General features: G+C 49.2%; 1 protein-coding gene across 2 annotated transcripts in view; it reads right to left on the reverse strand.

The window, feature by feature from the left end:
- The window catches only part of TNPO1 (transportin 1), a 76,187-nt gene that overhangs the window by 33,361 nt on the left and 23,855 nt on the right, over window positions 1–18,971 (reverse strand). The window contains exons 1-5 of one of the 2 annotated variants that reach the window (XM_040986184.1): window positions 13,124–13,527; window positions 12,892–13,005; window positions 11,112–11,187; window positions 7,893–8,042; window positions 1,543–1,649 (exon numbers count right to left, since the gene is read on the reverse strand). In XM_040986184.1, the coding sequence (XP_040842118.1) occupies window positions 1,543–1,649; window positions 7,893–8,042; window positions 11,112–11,187; window positions 12,892–12,996 (438 nt within the window). In that variant the 5' untranslated portion in view covers window positions 12,997–13,005; window positions 13,124–13,527. Of the gene's footprint in view, window positions 1–1,542; window positions 1,650–7,892; window positions 8,043–11,111; window positions 11,188–12,891; window positions 13,006–13,123; window positions 13,528–18,971 lie in introns of those variants that run through there. The other variant, XM_040986183.1, reaches the window with a different exon arrangement.

The following is an 18,971-nucleotide window of genomic DNA, read 5'->3' on the forward strand; positions in this document are numbered from 1 at the left end:
AATTCACACAGAAGTCTATTTAACCATTTCACTGCCTGGTTTCATCAGCAGTGATCCGGTGCTTATTCTTGCTGGTTCAATTTAATGTCCACAAGGTCAAGTTCTTGAAGGACTCTCAGATGTCCTTTTCAGGTTTACGGCACATGAAAATGTTACATAGTTGAAAATGTACTTGTCAGGTTCAAAGGACTACCAGAGACTATTATTGGTTCTTTAAGAAACATTTTTATTTCTCAGACTGTTGAACTGAAATCAAACGTCACCTTGTTACCTATGACAAAAACAAAACAAGAAAGCACCTGCTTAACCTCTGCCCTTTGACGGTTCCCATCATACTAGCACACTGCGCGCATGGGAGCCACTAGAGGATGGCTGCTCTTCTTCAGACTTCCTGTAACCTTGCTTCCCAAGGCACTACTGTGCCAGTATGAAGGATGGCCTTTCTTTTCCCTCTGAGGGAGAGAGACAAGTGGTTTTATAAACAACACTATGCTGATGACTCTCCCTCTCCTAGCTCCTCTTCCTGCTTCCCCCTCCCCAGGACATGCCAGGTAATGAAGCGCCGAGTCCTAAGACTGCAAGGTTGTTCCTGGGCCTCCTCTGCTTCCCAGACCTGCTCTGCTGTGAAAGGGGGGGGGACTCACTGCTATGCAGTCACACAGCTACGATGGTCTTCACCTTCGTGCAGCATTTCAGTAGATTCAGTCTAACTTTAAAGATACCACAGTGGCTGCTACCCACAGTGGTGTAGCCAGCTAATCCTCTACCTGTGGTGCTGGCATCCCAGACGGGTGCCAATTCATGTACAGGCTGCTCCATTTTTGATCCAACTTCTGTTAATGCACCTGGGAAGGCAGCAGAGGATGGCCCACGTCCATGGGTTCCTGTACTGACGCTGGAGATCCAGAAGAAGCTCCTGGCTCCCAGCTTCAGACAGGCCCAGCTCTGGCCACGACAGCCATGTGGATGGTAAACTAACGGACGGAGGATCTCATTCTCTCTAATCCTTTCAAGTAAATTAAATAAATCTTTAAAAAATCATACCAACTGTTCTTGACAGTAGCTGTTTATGTATATACCCAAGAATAATTTCAGAATGGAAAACATCTAAATAGTAGAGGTTTTATAACATGATAACAATCTTACGGACAAGTTAAGAAATTTCACAAACGTAAACCACAAGGGTAACTTGAGGTTTTGAAAAAAAAATTCTTTTTCCTTAACATTCATTTGAAAGGCAGAGTAACAGACAGAGATCTTTCACCTGCCCTTCCTGAGGGACCCCAATAACCAGGCCGGAGCCAGTCCCAGAGCAGAAGTCAGGTGACGCAGAGACCCGAGTCCTGGGACCGCTTTCACTGCCTTCCTAGACACACTGGGAGGTGTGATGCCAGCATCGCAAGCAGCAGCTTAACGTGCTGAACCACAGGACCAAGCCACAAGTTTCTAAGTTTTGAAGTCAGATATTTCAGAAGCATCTTAGAGACTGTTAGCACACAACATGCCAATAGAAGCAATGATACATGAGGCAAACCGCCTTACCTCACAGGTGTTGTAATCTTCAGAATCCAAGAGGCTACAAAGTTTGGGTAAGAGATCAGGCCAGTTCTGTAATTCTCCCTTGGAGGCTATGGTTGTAATCAGAATACCTGGAAAGAAAATGATGTTTTAGGAAACCTGACTGCATTGAGGCATCATGTGAGAGCAACTGAGCACACATGCTCACACTGCTTGAATGTACCCAGTCAGATTTCCAAACCATGTAACAACTTCCATCCACAACCTCGCATCAGCAGCGTACCTAAGAGAACGCCACAGCATAAACAGAGCTGCTCCCGGTTTCCCAACACTTCACCTTTCTAAGTCTGGGACAGTAGTTTTTTTCTTTTTAAAATCACTTATATGCACAAAAGACTGCAGCTTATTCTTCTCTAATAATGGCAAGGAAAGCTCCAACAAAACAATGCTGAGCTCCCAAGGCGGCAGAGCCAGCGGAGGATCTGGGCTCCTCCTACCCTCCCGACCCTAGTCCCGGCCTAGGACTGTCCACTGCGGTGTGTGGATAGTGAACCTGGACCCAGGAGGGGGCTCTCTACTCTCCTAGAGACCCCCTGGTTCTGAGGGCACTGAAGGGGCTCTCTGTTCTCCCATCTCTCCCAGAGACCCTTGGTTCTGAGGCATTATGCTGCAGATGACACAGGAAGGGTGTGCCTGTGTGTTCAACTACTTCAAAACGTGAAGGCTGTGTCCCCAGAGCAATTTCTCCCCTTTTTGTAGGTCAATACTTATCTTCCACCACCATCACTAACCTGCATCAAAAGGAAGGTGAGCAGTAAAAAGGACCTTTCCAGTCTTGTACAACAGGAAGCAAATAACTTAACTGGTCAGGGTTCTTACTTCAAGGTGACTGTTTCAGGCAGTTAATTTTATTATTACTATTTTTTAATTTGGAAGGCAGAGAGAGTCCCCCCCCCCCCATCTACTAGTTCACTTTCCAAATCTTGTTAACAGGGTGGGACAGGTGAGCGCCAGGAGCCTCAAACTCCATCCGACCCTTCCAATGGTGTCGCAGCACCCCTGTGCTCCAAAGACGATGCGCTGCCTCCCAGCGCGCACTAGCAGGAAGCCAGACTGGAAGCAGAGTGGCTAAAACTCAACCAGGGGGGAGGTGACATATCGGCTGTAGAACATGCCAGCCCCCAGAAACTAAACTGCACGAGTACTTACCACTTCCAAAGCACCCAAGTTAGGATATTTGAATTAGGACTGCTCACCAGACAGAAAGTTTATGGAAACATTACAAAATCCAAGAATTCAAACACTTCTGGTTCCAAGCACTTTGAGCAGAGGTTCCTCTACTTATATACATGAGTGTGCAAGCCGACTGAAGAAAGGATCCATTTCCTAGATTCACGGCAGGCATGAGACTCGGCCAGTTTTGCTCACCTGCACTGCCAGCCTGTCTACCTTCACAATTCTGACAAGTCACTGGGAAACACACTGCAGCTACACTCAGAGAAGAATATGACATAACTAGATGAAACCACTTGACTGGCTTATAGCCTAAAAATTCCACTGGCTTACTAATATAAACTAGAATTTCCACCAAAAACATCTATCTCAACCATCTCTGTTTTAAGACAATCAAATTATAGTTAAACAATTTAAATACTTCCCAAGACAAACCTAGCACCCAAATAGGCTCACCAATTTTGAAGAAGGTAGAAAAAAAAATCAGAACTCACCAGCAGTAACACCAATCTTCCTCTCCCTAATACTACTGTCTCTAACCTTTTAAACGAAGACACCAAGAACAGTAATTTGTATCAAATGGTATTTAAATCATAAAATACAAGCTAGGAAGAAAACAAACGTATTTGCAATTTCTTCCTTTTCTAAAAAATTTTAAGAGAATATTCCTTTTAAAGGCAGACTTCTGGAGGGGAGAAAACACAGACTCTTCTACTCCCTGGTTTAGTCCTCAAATGGCTTCAGCAGCCAGGGCTGGGCAGGACAAAGCTGGCAGCCTAGAGTTTCTGAGGGGGCCTCCGGAGCACTGAGCCACCTGCTGATGCTTTCCCAGGCCCACTAGCAGGGGACTGAAATGCAAATGGTGCAGCTAGGATTTGAACTGGTACCCATTTAGGATACTAGAACAGTAGGCACAGGCTTAGCCAGCCACACCACAATAACAGCCCCTACTTATTTAATCTTATTTTTGATGATGTTTACATGGTTGATTAGGGTGGGAAAGGTAGAGGAATAAGAGAAAGTGGGTGAGACCATTATTTTCTAACTGAAGGAACACCCAAAACTTCCAATGGTCGCAGTGCCCAGGGATGGGCAACAGCCACCCAATGTCATCCCAGGGTCCCCAGTGTGAAGCATCCTCCGAGGGCTCTGCTCAAGTGGTTTTGATAAGTCTGAAATGCTGTCAATCTCACAGATACAAGGATGAGGAAATCCTTCCAAGGTCCACTGGTTGACATGGCTCACCTAGAGTCTCCATTCGCCCAGATACTTGCTGACAACGCTTGGCTGGGGTAGCTGTCCAATTTGTTCTGCCCTCCTTCCTCTGCTGTGGTACCAAATGTCCTCTACAGGTCTCAATGGGACTGCCATATCCTCCATGTGCATCTGAGCACACTGTTCATTGCTCCGCCTAAGCCACTGAGGCCAGTTCTGCTATATGCTCTCCACTGTCAGACCACACATCCTGTGATTCTCCCCATGGTTGGAGTTCTGAGTCCAGCGGTTCATCTGGGGGACCCTCAAAGAAATCCTGACTGAGGTGTCCCAGACCTGGCCCTGTGTGTGCTTGCCGGTAAGGGGCTGGCTCTGTCTGTCCCCACGCCAGCCTACACACACAATGGTAGTTGCAATTGCTGGTTCAGTTCTGTCTCCAGTGCTGTCTCTTATAGAAGCCAATGGATGCTGTGTGCAGCCCAACCCTGCCCACCACACACTCGGTCCTCATGTACACCAGTAGGGGCTACAGCCTAGTCGCAGTGACCCCAGGAAACCCTCCACACGGACTGCCCCAGCCCTGGTTCCTGTGCTTGCCAGTATGTGCAGCAGACTGGCCTAGTGTGTCACACATCCCATTCAGTTCTCATACACATCAATGAAGCCTTGCTCAACCCAACCAACCCCACTACCCAGCCGGTACTCATGTCATTGGGTACTACTGCCTCTCTAGCCAGGCCCACCCTAGCCCTGGTTCTCACACTCACAGTGGGAGTTGCAGCCCAGAGATGTGCCCAGTTTCGCTACTGGGTTCACTCCCAGTCCCAGATCTTGTACTCTCCAGGTGGTTCTGCAGTCTAGCTTGACAGGACTTGCCCCCAGTCCCAGCACTTGCCAGTTGATGCTGTGACAAACCCCAACCTATACTTACTCTGGCTCATGCTTGCACCAGTGGATGCAGCTGGTTAGCCCAGCCTGGCCTTGTCTGCCCCTTGCTGCTCCCCCCCAGGTCTCATGTGTGCTGTGGCCCAGTCTGGCATGGCCATTTGCCAGCGGGTGCTGTAAGCTGTCAAATGTCCAGCCCAATCTACCCCTAGTTGCAACTCATGCTGGTGGGTGCTGCAGCCCAGTCCAGACAGCCCTACTGTGAACTGGCTGGTGCCACAGCCCGACCTGGCCTGTCCCACACCCTGTCCTGGTTCTCAGATCTGCCAGTGGGTGCTATGAACTGGCCCAGACTGGCCCCAGCCCCAACCTAACTCACATGTTTGTCAATGAGTACTGTAACCTGGCTTGGTCTGGGCTGCTCCCAGTCTTGATTCTTGTGCTCACCTGCAGGGACTGTGTCCTGACAAAGGAGCTCCCCACGTTCCTCCATCAGGTCTCCTCCCGGTGGCAGATCTCATGCATAATGCTGGGTCCCTGGCCCAGACTGACTCAGTTCCCCTCCTGTGGCAATGCCCTTGCCAAACTGGCCCACACCCATCTGTTTTCTTACTACTGGGTGCTATAGTCCAGTCACACTTGGTCCACACCCAGCTACAAATCTTGTGTGTGTTAGTGGTTGTTCTGACCCAGCTCGGTATAGCCCCTCTCCCATCTTGGCCTTTGCCATCAGATGCTGCAGCCTGGCCTGTGCTGTCCCAACTCTTGCTGGTGGGTGCTGCAGCCTAGTCCTGCTTAGTCTGTTCCCATCCTTGGGTCATGCATACCAGTAGGTGCGACAGCCCAGTCCTGCATGACCTGCACTCCAGCCTGGCTCCCGCACATGACAGCATGCTAAGGTTTGGCCTGGTCAGGCCTTGTCCGATTTGCCCTCTCTCAAAACCAACCCACATACTTGCTGACAGGTGGAGCTACTTGCCCAGCCTGACCAGCACCCAGGCCTGAATCACAGGTTCACCAGTGGGAGCCAAGTCCCACCAAGGGAGGCTCCCAGAAGGCTTGCCCCACATCCAGGTCTCACATGTGCCAGTGGTGCTAAGCCCTTGCCCAGCACAGTATGCCCCCTTCAACCCAGCCTTTGTATGAGCTGGTAGATGTTGCAACCTGGTCCACCCTGGCCTGTTCCCAACTCCAGTACCAATGAGGATCAGGGTGATTCCATGGTCATGCCTAGCTTAGCCCATCACCACCCCCAGTTCTTATACCAACCAGTAGAAATTGCAGTTCCACAGGTGTGGGCCCACATACACCCCACAGCATCTGTTCCCAGACCTGGTTCTCATGTGCTGGCTAGTGTCCTGGCCTAGCCCAACATTACCTGTCCCTTGTTCCAACTCTCACTGGCAGGTACTGTGATCCAGCCCTGCCAGGGAAGCCCCTGGCCCCATCCACAGTGTGCACCAGTGAGTGGTGGGCAGTGATCTATGCACACCAGCCCAGCTCACGTCTCCTACATGGTTGGTGCATCAGTCTGACCCATAAAGTTCCTGCAAACTGCTTGGTCTCAGCCTCTTTGTTTACCTGCAAATATAGCAGCTTTGCAGATGGAAGTCCCCAGAAGTCAATCCTCACATGCAACATATTCCCCTGGTGGTCCTCACTCCCACCTATTCCCTTCCCTTCTCCCTGCAATCCAGAGTTTGTGTCCAGGAGTGCGTGTGTTCCCCAGCAGACTTTGGTAGGGTAGTGTGCTGGTCTGGGATCTTACCCCTTCACACACCCAAGACCCAAGCCCATTCAAAGTTCCCTAAGCCCAATGCACAAGAACAACAGGCACCATGCTAACCCAGGGCTCTCCCATCCCCTCACCCACACAACCTACAACCAAACAAGCGGGGGAAATTCTAGTCTCATTCTGGCTGCCTTGGTTCGAGTCCCCAGTTGCTGCTATCCCCCAGTCCTCTGCAAGCCTGCATACCCAGGTCCCCACAAATCCATGCACCCGCAGTGGCAGCAGCCACCGCCCCTGGCAGGCGCAATGGCAGGCTCCCATGTTTCTACAACCTGTCCTGTCCAGTCCTGTCTCTTGATTTGTCATCTGTCAGAGGATTCCTATTCCTTTCCAAGTGCCACTCCAACATATATATGGTGCTTTTACTCCATGATTTTTAGTCAAAAAGGATGGCTTATACCAGGTGTGTGTTTGTGAAGAGATGGCCCATTTAAAGATCAGAGTATTCTCTTTTCTCCAAGTACAAATGCCTCCTACCCAGCCGATTTTAGAATTGGTGTTAATAATGGCATTGTTACTGGCATGAAGTCATAGAGCAGCTGCTTTATAGAACAGTACTTTTCAAATCCACAATAAAAATTAAGGACTCTTGTGAAAACTGACTGCCCAGGTAAGCAAGTGGTTAGAGCTTTCTAGGTGGGCCTTGTAAATGTCAGCCAATTACATCACAGGATACCCAATGCTGGGCTTCAGGAAGATGGGGCACACTTGCCTACTCTGGTTTCACTGGATGGTAATGCATGCTTGCCAACAGCCTGTGTATTTATGAGCCCCTCCACTCCCAAGATCTCAATTCTGCAAATATTCAATGAAATTGGCCAAGGAGAAAAAGGTTATTCTTAAGTGGCATATTTTATTGTTCAATTTCAAGTTTTAGTAGATGCCCTACTTATAGGATAATGGGTTACATTTTTAAGAAATCAAATGTTATACAAACTGACATGACAAGTTTGTCTTTCTCTGAAGACTAAGGAGTTCCAATCTGCATATTTAAAAGGGCAGATCCTAAATTGATAACATTAGTTGAAGCCCTATTTTAATTAGCTTTGATTAAGCAACTATCAGTGTTCTTGGAGAACTGAGACTTTACGGAAGCTAATATTATTTCCAAAGCATTTAAACAGTAATGAAAATTTTTGCCCATCACAACTTTATACTAAATGGATAATAAAAAAGCACTATATAAATGGTCCATCACGTGTAAAAATCCAGTTACGAACTCGTTAAGACTGTTGCCATATGAACTTACCTACAGTGGCTCTGATCAGAGGAGAGGAGTCACCGATGTTATTCAGACATTCACTTTTAATAAAGTCGGTTACACCATTTGGAAAGTTCTGAAAATGTGCTTTCACGTTATTCTTTAAGATGAGACCACTCAATGATCTCGTGGGTTCATCTGCAAGGAAACGAGAGACTGAGGTTCCAAGTCATCAATGTGTCGAACTGCATCCGCATGTCACATTAAAACATTCATTGCTGAAAAGCTGATTCAGACCCTGCAGTTTGCTGTGACTGGGGGGGTGGGGAGAGGATGGACTCAACCATCAATATCTGCCATGGTTTACAGTTCAGTGCTTTTTACCATGGACGGACACTGTCAGTTTCAGGACAACTCCTCGTTGCTGGGGACTGCTCTACCCATTATGTCTAGCAGCATCCTGGGCATAAGACGTTACTAATATCCTTCTAAGCCACGAGGATCAAAATCTGCAGCTAACGCCAAGCCTCTCCCAGTGGGTGGCTGCCAATCTGCTCCCTGCCCAAACCACTAACTTTCGTTTACATATAGCTACTGGACTCAAGCTTTATTCATGTTTTGATATAATCATAGATATGAAAGTACTAGTGCTAATTAAAAACACGTGACTGAAAACATTAAATGCACAAAGAATGTATGAGATCAACCTCACACATATACAATTGTTCTGAATTTTGTATTTTCACCTGCCTCAGTTAAACTCTCCCCAAATCTCTAAAATCATTTAAAAAGAGAGCTTTAAGCCTAATACATTAAAAGGAGCTTGAGAACGTCCTAAAATTTTTTCTTTTGATTGTAAAGGCAGAGCTTAGAGAGAAAGAGAGGGAGAATGTGTGCTATCTCCCATCTGCTGGTTCACTCCCCAAACAGCTGCAACAGCTGGAGCTCGGCCAGTTCGAAGCCAGGATTTTCTTCTAGGTCTCTTACACAGATGCAAAGGCCCAAGAACTCTGGCCATCCTCTGTTGTTCTCCCAGGCCATAAGCAGAGAGCTGGATCGAACATGGAACAGTCAGGACTCCAACAGGTGCCCATATGGGATGCTGGCTGCAGACATACTTAGGATACTAGGTCCCTGTGCTGGCTCCTGTGTTTAATTTTTATGAGCTTGTGAGACATGACAACTGACTCCCCCCCCGCCCCCACAGAGGCCTTGCCAGATGCACAAAACCCAAACACTCGCAAGCACGGGAGTCTGAGGCAGGTTGCAGGGCACATCTGAACCACCAGCCTCTCAAAGGGCTGCAAGAAACGAAGAACTGGCATGCTGATCACAACATACAACTGTTCACACTAATGTTCTAACTATCTTATTAAAAATAAAAACTATTTGGGCCCGGCGCAATAGAGTAGTGGTTAAAGTCCTTGCCTTGCACGCGCCGGTTCTGATCCCGGCGGCCCTGCTCCACTTCCCATCCAGCTCCCTGCCTGTGGCCTGGGAAAGCAGTCAAGGACAGCCCAAAGCCTGGAGACCCTGCACCCGCGTGGGAGACCTGGAAGAAGCTCCTGACTCCTGGCACAGATTGGCTAGGCTCTGGCCGCCATGAGTACCTGGGGAGTGAATCACTGGATGGAAGATCTTTCTCTTGTCTCTCCTCTCTGTATGTCTAATCTTCCAATAAAAAGAAAATAAATGTTAAAAAAAAATGCACTGGAACCTGGTGTGGTGGCTTATTCGGCTAATCCTGGCTTTGTGCATGCTGGGATCTCATCTGGGCACCAGGTGTCCTGGCTGCTCCACTTCCCATCCAGCTCCCTGCTTGTGGCCTGGGGAAGGCATCTGAGGTTGGGCCGAAGCCTTGGGAGACTGCACCTGCCTGGGAGACCCTGAAGGGGGCTCCTGACTCCTAGCCTTGCACTGGCTCAATGCTGCTGTGGTGGTCATTTGGGGAGTGAATCAGTGGGTGGAAGATCTTCCTTTCTCTTCTGTCAATCTTTCCTTTCAATACAAATAAAAGTTGGAGGAATACAATTCTGCTTTCATTTGCACTTGAAGAGAAACCATGTGTAATAAGTGTATTTATTATACTAGAACACTACTATATTTAAAACTACTGGCTTTTTAGAACCTAGAGTTTTAAATTTCCGATTAATGCCTCTCAATCACAAAACCCAGAATTATTAACTTGAAAATCATTTGGGTTGAAAATTATCTGAGAACAATGCAAATGAAATCACGACACTGTGACTGAGTTCTCAAAATCTGAACACAAGACTATCGAGTTCCTACAAGACCTGCGACCCGGCAGAGTGTGAAGCTGCACTCTGACAGCTGGGCTGCCGGTCCAGGCAGCGGCTACCTCACAGCCCAGGCAGCGGTAGCAGCAGCAGCTGTGGGAGCCTACCATGTCTTTCCCAACTCCCAGAGCGGCAGTTCTCGGGGATCACGCCGTGGCCTCTCCAGGCACACTAGGCTACCGCCCTGTGCTCCGGAAGCCAGCTGCTAGCAGCAGCCCATGTCCTGGGGTGGGGGGACAGTGTTCCAGCGCACTGCCCACTACGACCTAAGCACCTTGGGGACAGGGGCTTTTGTTTTGTATCGGCCTCCTAGCAAGACTTATGAGGTCTAGCGGGACACATTCTGTGTGTCACAACAAGCAAACCACGTCATCCAGAAAGCAGGCACTTCGTCAACTGTCACAGAAGCAAGTTACAGACTGTTTAGAACGGCTAGTCACAGCTTCCTATATACCCGCAGTGTTACTAGGGGTTAGGAATAGGATGGTCCCTTTTTGGGCAAATTTTTGAGTAGTACTTAGCCATATGAAAGAGTGTGGGAACATGATGACAAGTTCAATGGCAACTACTCTTGGGAGACAGTGTATTTTCCACTTGGATTATATGACCTCTCAAACTTTTCTACAGTGGACAGATATTTAGGCAATTATCAAATCCTGCAGTCAAACTCTACATGAAAGGTGACCAGTCTCCATCCACCAACTCCTACGCACGCACAGGAGGCAGGCACAGAGCAGACCTCACAACGTATTTTTCACTCGTAAAGAATGAGGGAATTTATTCCATAAATGCGTAATTAACAACTGGACGCTTATTAAACATCTAACTGCTTACGGTGGCAGTCCTAGGGCTCCCCGTCCCACGTCTGCGGAGCATGTGGTTACCCCAAAACAAAACCCTCCGAGATGAATACCAGGCTTTAACGGGTCTTAAAAACATTTAGACAGCTATTCACACAAATCCTACTTACCTTCAGATTTCAATTTTGTCAGAACAAAGATCAGGTAGTTGTTAAAATCTGGGTATTGATTGAGTTGTTCCAGTTTCTAGAACAAATAGTAGTTAAGGAAACTTCTCCGTAATCTAAGGAAGAAAACACTGTGACATTGTTGGTGCGAGAATAAAGTTATTTTATCCAAATCATATTCAACGATCATAGAAGCAAGTTCCAGCTTCATGTCCGAAAGAGCAGACACCTGTACGAAGAGAACAGCTCTGCAGGGCCGCTTCCTCACCCCCACCACGGGGACACGAGCGTGCAGCATCTGTGACAGCTCCACCAAGATCACATGCGCTTTCCAACTGTGCTCTACAGCAACACAAAGGTTAAGACATCTTCACCCAGCAAACCTAAACTTGTAACTCAGTCCCTGACGAACCCGACAGTGCTATCTGTACTAGCCGTCCATGACATATCAGCGCCCTCAGCGTTTAGTGCTGTAAATTAGCAACGTATACTCTAGTAAAACGCCAAGCGTAATTACCAACCAGGAACGACTTCTCGCCTCCCTCCGTGAAGGTTAGCCAAGAGTAACAGTACTCCACGTGCTAGTACGTTTTCCATAAATATTTCCAGATAAAGTTTACTGTCTTACAATTTGAGCGACACTCATCATTCCAGCCCATTTTCAAAAAGGGCTCGAATCAACACAAAAATCCAAACAACACGTTAATTCTTTAGGACACACAAAAGTGCGAGGGCGACCTCAGCACCATGCAAGTGTAAGGCAGGGATTATTTATAGTAAAAACTCCATTTCCCTCCCGGTCTCTGTACCAGCAGGCGGTTCTGACTGCAGGCACACGGGATCAGCTGTCCCACTGGCCCAAGCACAGGAGCAGGCACGCAGGCAGCCTGCAGCAGAGAGGAGGAGATGCTGGGGCTCCAGGAGACGCCACAGCACTCGTGGGCTCGGCTAACTGAAGAAACGAGTAATTGTGTCACAGAACACCTACGACTGTCAACTCGAGTTACTCCTTGAGCTATGACAATACGAATTAAGACTGAGCCATAGCAGAGCTTCAGGCATTAGCTCCAACACACCTCCGACTACAAGCAGGACTTAAACAAGATGGCTTAAAAAAAGAATCCCAGCAGATCTAAATCATCCCCTCCATCTACACGGCAGAACACGAACCAAGAAGCTGGGTGCTCATTAGTCACGTACTGAGGGCTGCAGCCCACAGCAGCGGGGAGCTCTCTGCCTCCCCCGGCTCCTGACTGCACCCGAACAGCAGCGGGGAGCTCTCTGATCCCCCGGCTCCTGACTGCACCCGAACAGCAGCGCCCAGGCCCAGGGCTCGGGGCCCCGTGCCCGGCGCGCACCGTGCAGCTCCGGCGGCCCAGGCGCCTGCCGGGACCGCTACACCAGCACCCCCGCTCGGCAGACGTTCAGATAATCGGGCGGCCAGCCTTGGGCCAAAGCTTTAAAAAGAAAATCTCACTCGAGTGCCAGGGAAGTCGCAACAGGTGTGCGGGCGGGTGTGCGGGCGGGCGGGCGGGCGCGCGCGGGGCGAGGCCAGGCGGGGACCCCCGCCGCCCACGCGTGGGTGCCCCGGCCCGCGCGGCCCGCCCGGCGCGGGGGCCTGCGGTTCGAGCCCCGCGCGCGGCGGTTCAAACCCCGCGCCGGCCCCGCCATGTGGCCCGCCCCGGCCGCCCGGAAGCCGGAGCCCACGCGGCGGGAGCGGCCGGGCCGAGGCCGCGTGCGAGCCGGCGGGGGAGGGGCGCGGGCGGCGGCCCCGGGAGGATACTTGTTGCACGGTCCTCTGGATGGTGGTGTCGGGGGACTGGGACTCCTTGAGCAGCTGCAGGATCTGCTGGAGCCCTTGCTCGTCGGGTTTCCACTCATACTCCATCTTGGTTTGCTGCAAATAAAGCCAGACACAGGAAGAGACGGCGCAAACGTGAGTCCCTGCGCGCAGGCCCCGCGGCCGCCCGCGCCCGGCCGCCCCGCCGCCCCCGGCGCCCCCGCACGCCGCCCACCTGCCTCCGGGGCCCCGCGGGGAGTCTGCGACGCGCCAAGCCGGCCCACCGCTCCCGCAGCCCGGCCGCCAACGCCTGCTGCTCCGCCGCGGCCGCCGAGCGCCAGGGCCGCGCACACTGAGTCACCGCCAATTTGCAATCTGGCCCCAAGATCCGCTCTCGGGAGCCCCCTGGGTCCTAGTGCCGCGCCGCTGCTGCAGCCCAGCCCGGCTGCAAGTCCTCGCCCAGAGAAACACCTGAGCGAGCGAAGCCCATTTAAAAGGGGTGGGAGACCCAAGGCGCCGTCGGAATAGTGAGCGAGCAGCAGGGAAAAATCAAGCTGATGCGTAAACAAATACTAATAGGTAGTCTGCGGTAAAGATATTCAATCACAAACATTAAATGCAACATTGGCAGTGCTTGACTGGAGAAGAATTCTTGGGTGAACTTCATAACTCATTATTAAGGTGAAACAGGTGTCACGGTGACATACCTTGGGCTGAAGGCACGGGCAAGGCTAACATAGCTGGGCGGTGGGGGAGTGTTTCCACGGAAGCAGCTTCACGTGTTTTCTCATTTGCTGCTCACTGCAATCCAGTGACTTTCTGCCCCTACGTGGGAGCTATGGGGCGTGCGGGACAGTCCCATCCAGGTGCCACAGCTGACCCGGCTCCGGGGCGGCCAGGGGGCACAGCTGTCACCGTCAAGGGAAGGGGACCTTCGTTAGGACGGACTGTTTTTACACGTCAAGCTGAGCTTGATCACGGAGGAGGTTTTTCCTCCTACACGACAGTCTCACAGCTGGAACTGGTCAAGGTACCTTCCTGGGAGGCAGTGGAAACCCCTGCCCGCGCAGCCGGCTTCTTCGATTTAAACAATGCCTTCTCTGTCCTCCTTCACCTCTACATTTTGCTTAGGATTCGGCATCTCACTGCTCACCGCGCTCCGCTGACTTCTGAAATGCGCCAACTCAATAAACTGTCCTAACTGCAAGTGAGCACAACCGTCACCTGGACATAATATTTACTGTGCTGCGCTGTTTTGATTCCAGGCTTCATTCTCTGTGTTTATATGTACATGGTGTTTTATAACAGCAGGTTGGTCCTGGTTCTTACCTGACTTTATGTGTCATTCCATAGTTATTTTCAGAAAACAGGATTCCATTGTTTTGCCATGCCACAATTTATCAACTTGTGATTTGTCTTCTATAGACACCAAATTGCCCGGAGGAGGAGCACGTGACTGGACGGACTGACCAAGTGGCCACACAGTCGTGGAGCCCCTCGGGGTCTGGGTGCCCACTCACAGCCTTAACCCTCCCCCAAGCTCTCCTGATAGGAAAGGGACTCTTGATGTCGCCCCTTCCCACTTTCTGCTTAGGAATCGCACACACTACATTAGCGCAACAAACCAATCTCTAGCTGTCCTTGTGAACAAGGCCTGGCGCCAAGGGCACTCGGTGTGAGACGCCTCCTCACCCCGTCCCCATGGGCTGCGCCACCAGACCGCCTCATCGTCACCTGACTCCTTTAGCCCGGCACTCAAATAGGATTCTCTCGCCACAGAAAAGATCCGTGGACACGGATCAGCCCGTGATGACAAGTATTCACATCTTATTACTCAAATTTTCTGGAATCTGACCCATAACTGCTTGCTAAGAGATCTCGAGCCCGGCTCACTTAAAGTCTTTGCCTTGCACACTCCGGATTCCCATGTGGGTGCTGGTTCTAATCCCAGCGACCCCTCTTCCCATCCAGCTCCCTGCCTGTGGAGCTCCCAGTCGAGGACGGCCCAAGGCCTGGGGACCCTGCACGTGTGTGGAACGAGCTCCTGGCTCCTGACTTTGCTCAGCTCCGGCCGTTGGGCTCACTTGGGGAGTGAATCAGTGGAGAGATCTTCCTCTCTGTCTCTCCTCCTCTCTGTATATCTGACTTTCTAATAAAAATAAATAAATCTTAAAAAACAAAAAAACACACAAGCTGTACAGCGGTGGCATTCAGGGGATCCTCACAATCATTGCCACCACTCATCTCCAGAGCGTTTCTCATTTTAGTAGCCAATGAAATGAGAAAAGCTTTACCCCAGGGTAGCCAAAGACACTGCAGGGTTAATTATTAAATACCTGAAGCACTTCAAGGTAACCAAACACACACGCTTTAGTCTATATGGAGTTGAATTCATGTATTTAAATAGTGAATATGTTAGTAGACTTTCAGAATTAAGCCTTGTTTTTCCTTTTCAAATTTAAATTACGACTATGTGGGGGGGCATTCTTTTTGCACGTTTAAGACCAAGATGTAAATGCCTCAACAAAATGAATTTTAATAATTATGCCTGATTGGCCCATGACATTCAGTGGTGACCAAAAAAGACATTTCATTAAGCCACAACAGAGATGTTATTTGAAAACCATCTAGATAGAAGAGCTTACTAAAATACGAAGTTACTGTGATACCGTTTGGAGTTTGAAAAGATCAAAACATACTTATGAGTCTAATTTGTAAAACTTACATCCAAATTTTGAGTTTGGAAGGCCAACTGTCTAGAAAAAGTAAAAAGGAAAAAAACATGTATGTAGCTCCTGATGAAGGGAATGTGAAATATTTTAAGATTTTTTATTTTTACTTGGAAGTCAAAGAGTTATAGAGAGGAGAGACACGAAGAGACCCACACACAGAGCTCGCCCATCTGCCGAGCTAAGCTGCTGAAGCCAGGAGCCAGGAACTTCCTTCAGGTCTCCCACGCGAGGGCAGGTGTCCAAGGACATGAGCCATGCTCTGCTTTCTCGGGCTTTGTTCAACGGGGAGCTGGACCAGAAGCAGGGTAGCAGGGACACAAACCAGTGCCAGTGAGATGCTGGCTTGGCCTGCCATGCCATGGTGCTGGTTCCTGTGACACGCAGTTTACAAAGCAGATGGGAGTTGGTTCTGTACTTAGTAGCTGTGAAGACTCGGGCTGGTCAGTCAGTCTCCCAGCCTGACTCCCCAACCCTAACATGGGAATATACCAACTCTGGATTGGAACTATAGGCACCTCACGCATAGATGGTCTGAAAATCCGTCTCACTAGTTAAAGCTTAGTTGTTGAGCTACTAAAAACTAATTTTACCAAGAGAAGATTCCTCGTCTCATGGAGGAACTAACTCTTCAGGGTGTCCATCGTCTTCAGGGACAGCTTTATCTACGACTCACCCGCCAGTTCAATGCTCAAGGATTTTTCCTGCATCTTTCCCATCTGTAAGCCTTTAAGACTCGGGGATCTGCTGTCTGGACACCCTCTGTTATCCCGACCATTCGGTAGCCGCCTTCTCCCTCTTTACAGCTGTCTCCTCCACCGATTTCCCAACCGTTCACGGAGGCTCTTCCTCGGCATGAATGATGGCTACTATTTACTGTATTTCCTCCTGTTTCTATGTCTCCCCACAAGACTTATTTTTTTTTTCCATTATACATCTATCGTTACAGATCTAATGATTCTATGATAATTATTTCCAGGACTGTCTCAGGAATAGATCATGTATATACTCCTTGAGAGTACAGACTGTCTCCGCCCTCCTCACCCCCACCCCGCCTCGGCCTATCTAACTCCACAAATATTTGGTGCATAAATACTACTGTTGTTACTATTAATTCAACTGATTACATATCACATCGAACAATGGCCATGTCCTTGGTGAATCCAACACATTCTCATGCTCACGAGGTTCTTATTTAGTGACAGGGAGAGGTCTGTGGTCTATGGATGAAGCTCACGGTGGAGGGCTGCTGGAATCGAGACAGGTGCTCCCCCATGCCGGTTCTGAGCCTCTCGCCCGTCTTCACGTAAATTCAAACATTTCCCCAGCAGTCAGCCCCACCTGGATGCTGAGCCACTGGGAATATGATCAATGTTGCCGTGAATGACATGACTTCCCCAAATGGGACAGCTTCAAACAAGACCATAAAATCTTCCTTCACTAACTCACTCCTGGACAAGTCAACATACATTAAAACCCTGCAAAAAGTTCACACATGTGAAAGCGACTTGAAACTATTCACAAAAGTACTGGAATGAAAGAGAAGTGTACTTTGATGTAAGGGTTCTGAAATCTATGCGTTAGTTTTTTTCACAAATTTCCGTGAACTCTTTGAAGATATCACATATACACTTTTTTTTTTTAATAAAACAGATTTGAAAGAATTACGGACACACACACACACACACACACACACACACACACACACACACACACGTGCGCATGCTCCGTCCACTGGTTCATCTCCCAAATGGCCACAAAGGCTACAGGTAGGACAGGAGCCTACATCTCCCACATGGACGGCGGCGAGCATCATCCACAGGGAACTGAGCTGGAGGGGGAAGCAGCTAGGATACTGAACCAAATGGGATGCCGGCCCTGGAGGCAGGAGCTTAACAAGCTATGCCACAACGCTGGCCCATGCTTTTCAAAACATTTTTGTGTCCGAAATTTTATTCCGGTTTACATATTGGGAGTATAAATATTTAGTTGAGCAACTAGTATTTGAAGAACTCCCTATCTATAATATAGTTAGGCTCTTGGCTCTGATAACCATAACCGTTTTCTTTCCCCCACCGGTCTGACCATTGAGTGGGCCTTCAGAAACCATCCCATGCCCAAAACAGCGCTGTGCGATGAACATCACAGGCAGCAAATGACGCCAGGTCCAGAGAGCAGTGCGGCCTCCATGGCTATGGCTACAGGAGGCAGGTACGGGAGTGAGGACACTGCATTGGCCCAACAAGGAGCTCAGGAAAGACTTTCCAAGGAGCTTTTATCTAAGATTTCATAGGGAAAGCAAACGTTGGAGGAAGGCAGAGGCGAAGAGGACCTCACAGCCTGTTGGCAAGCCGGAACCCTCAAGATCCTAAGGCTAAGAGAGCCTGTGAGAGGGACCTTAATCCGAGCGGAAGACATCACTTGTTAAAAATTTCACTTATTTACTTTTTAAAGATTTACACAGGGGGTTGGGTGAGAGAGAGGAGACAAAAAGAGAGTGAGAGAGAAAGACAAAAAGAGAGTGAGAAAGAGAGGCCGTTGTCTTCCACTCACTGGTTCATTGCCTACATGGCTGCGGTGACTAAAGCTGAGCTGATGGGAAGCTAGGGGCCAGGAGTCACCAGGTTCCTCCGTGGGTACAGAAGCCCGGGTACTTTGGCTCACCCTCTGCTGCTCTTCCTAGGCCACTAACAGGGAGCTGGGTAGCAAGTAGAGCAGCGGGGACAGGAAGGAGCTGCCACACAGGGCACTGGCAGTGCAGGTAGTGGACCAAATGGCCCAGCTGGCCACAGTACCAGCCCCTGAGAAGAAAGGATTGAATACAAAATCTGCCAAGGGGGCAGTAGCCTTGCACATGTCAGGATCCCATGGGACACCGATCTGTGTCCCAGTGGATCTGTTTCTTGTCAAGCTCTCTGCCTGTGGCCTGGGAAAGTAGTGGAGGACGGTCCAGAGCCTGGAAACCCTGCACCTGCATGAAGAAGAAGCTCTTGGCTTCAGATCGGCTCAGCTCCGGCCGTTGTGACCACTTGGGGAGTGAATCAATGGATGGAAGATCATCTTCTCTCTCTCTCCTCCTCTCTGTATATCTGACTTTCTAGTAAAAATAACAAATAAATCTTAAAAAAAAAAAATCTGCCAAGGGATTAATCCTCCCAGGAAGTAGAAACCTGCAAAAGGATCAATCCTGATAGGAAGCAGAAAGGAACAGAGATTCTTTTTTTTTTTGCTAACTTAAATAGTATGCTCATTTTTATAGCCAATGTCACTTTTTATAATAAAAACGGTGTTTAAATCCACCACGCTTTTAAAAAATCTTTTATTTACTCTTCTTCTTATTATCATCATTTTGAT

The sequence above is a fragment of the Ochotona curzoniae genome, unplaced genomic scaffold (genome assembly GCF_017591425.1).
Source record: "Ochotona curzoniae isolate NIBS_2020 unplaced genomic scaffold, NIBS_Ocur_1.0 contig_4501, whole genome shotgun sequence".
Classification (NCBI taxonomy): domain Eukaryota; kingdom Metazoa; phylum Chordata; class Mammalia; order Lagomorpha; family Ochotonidae; genus Ochotona; species Ochotona curzoniae.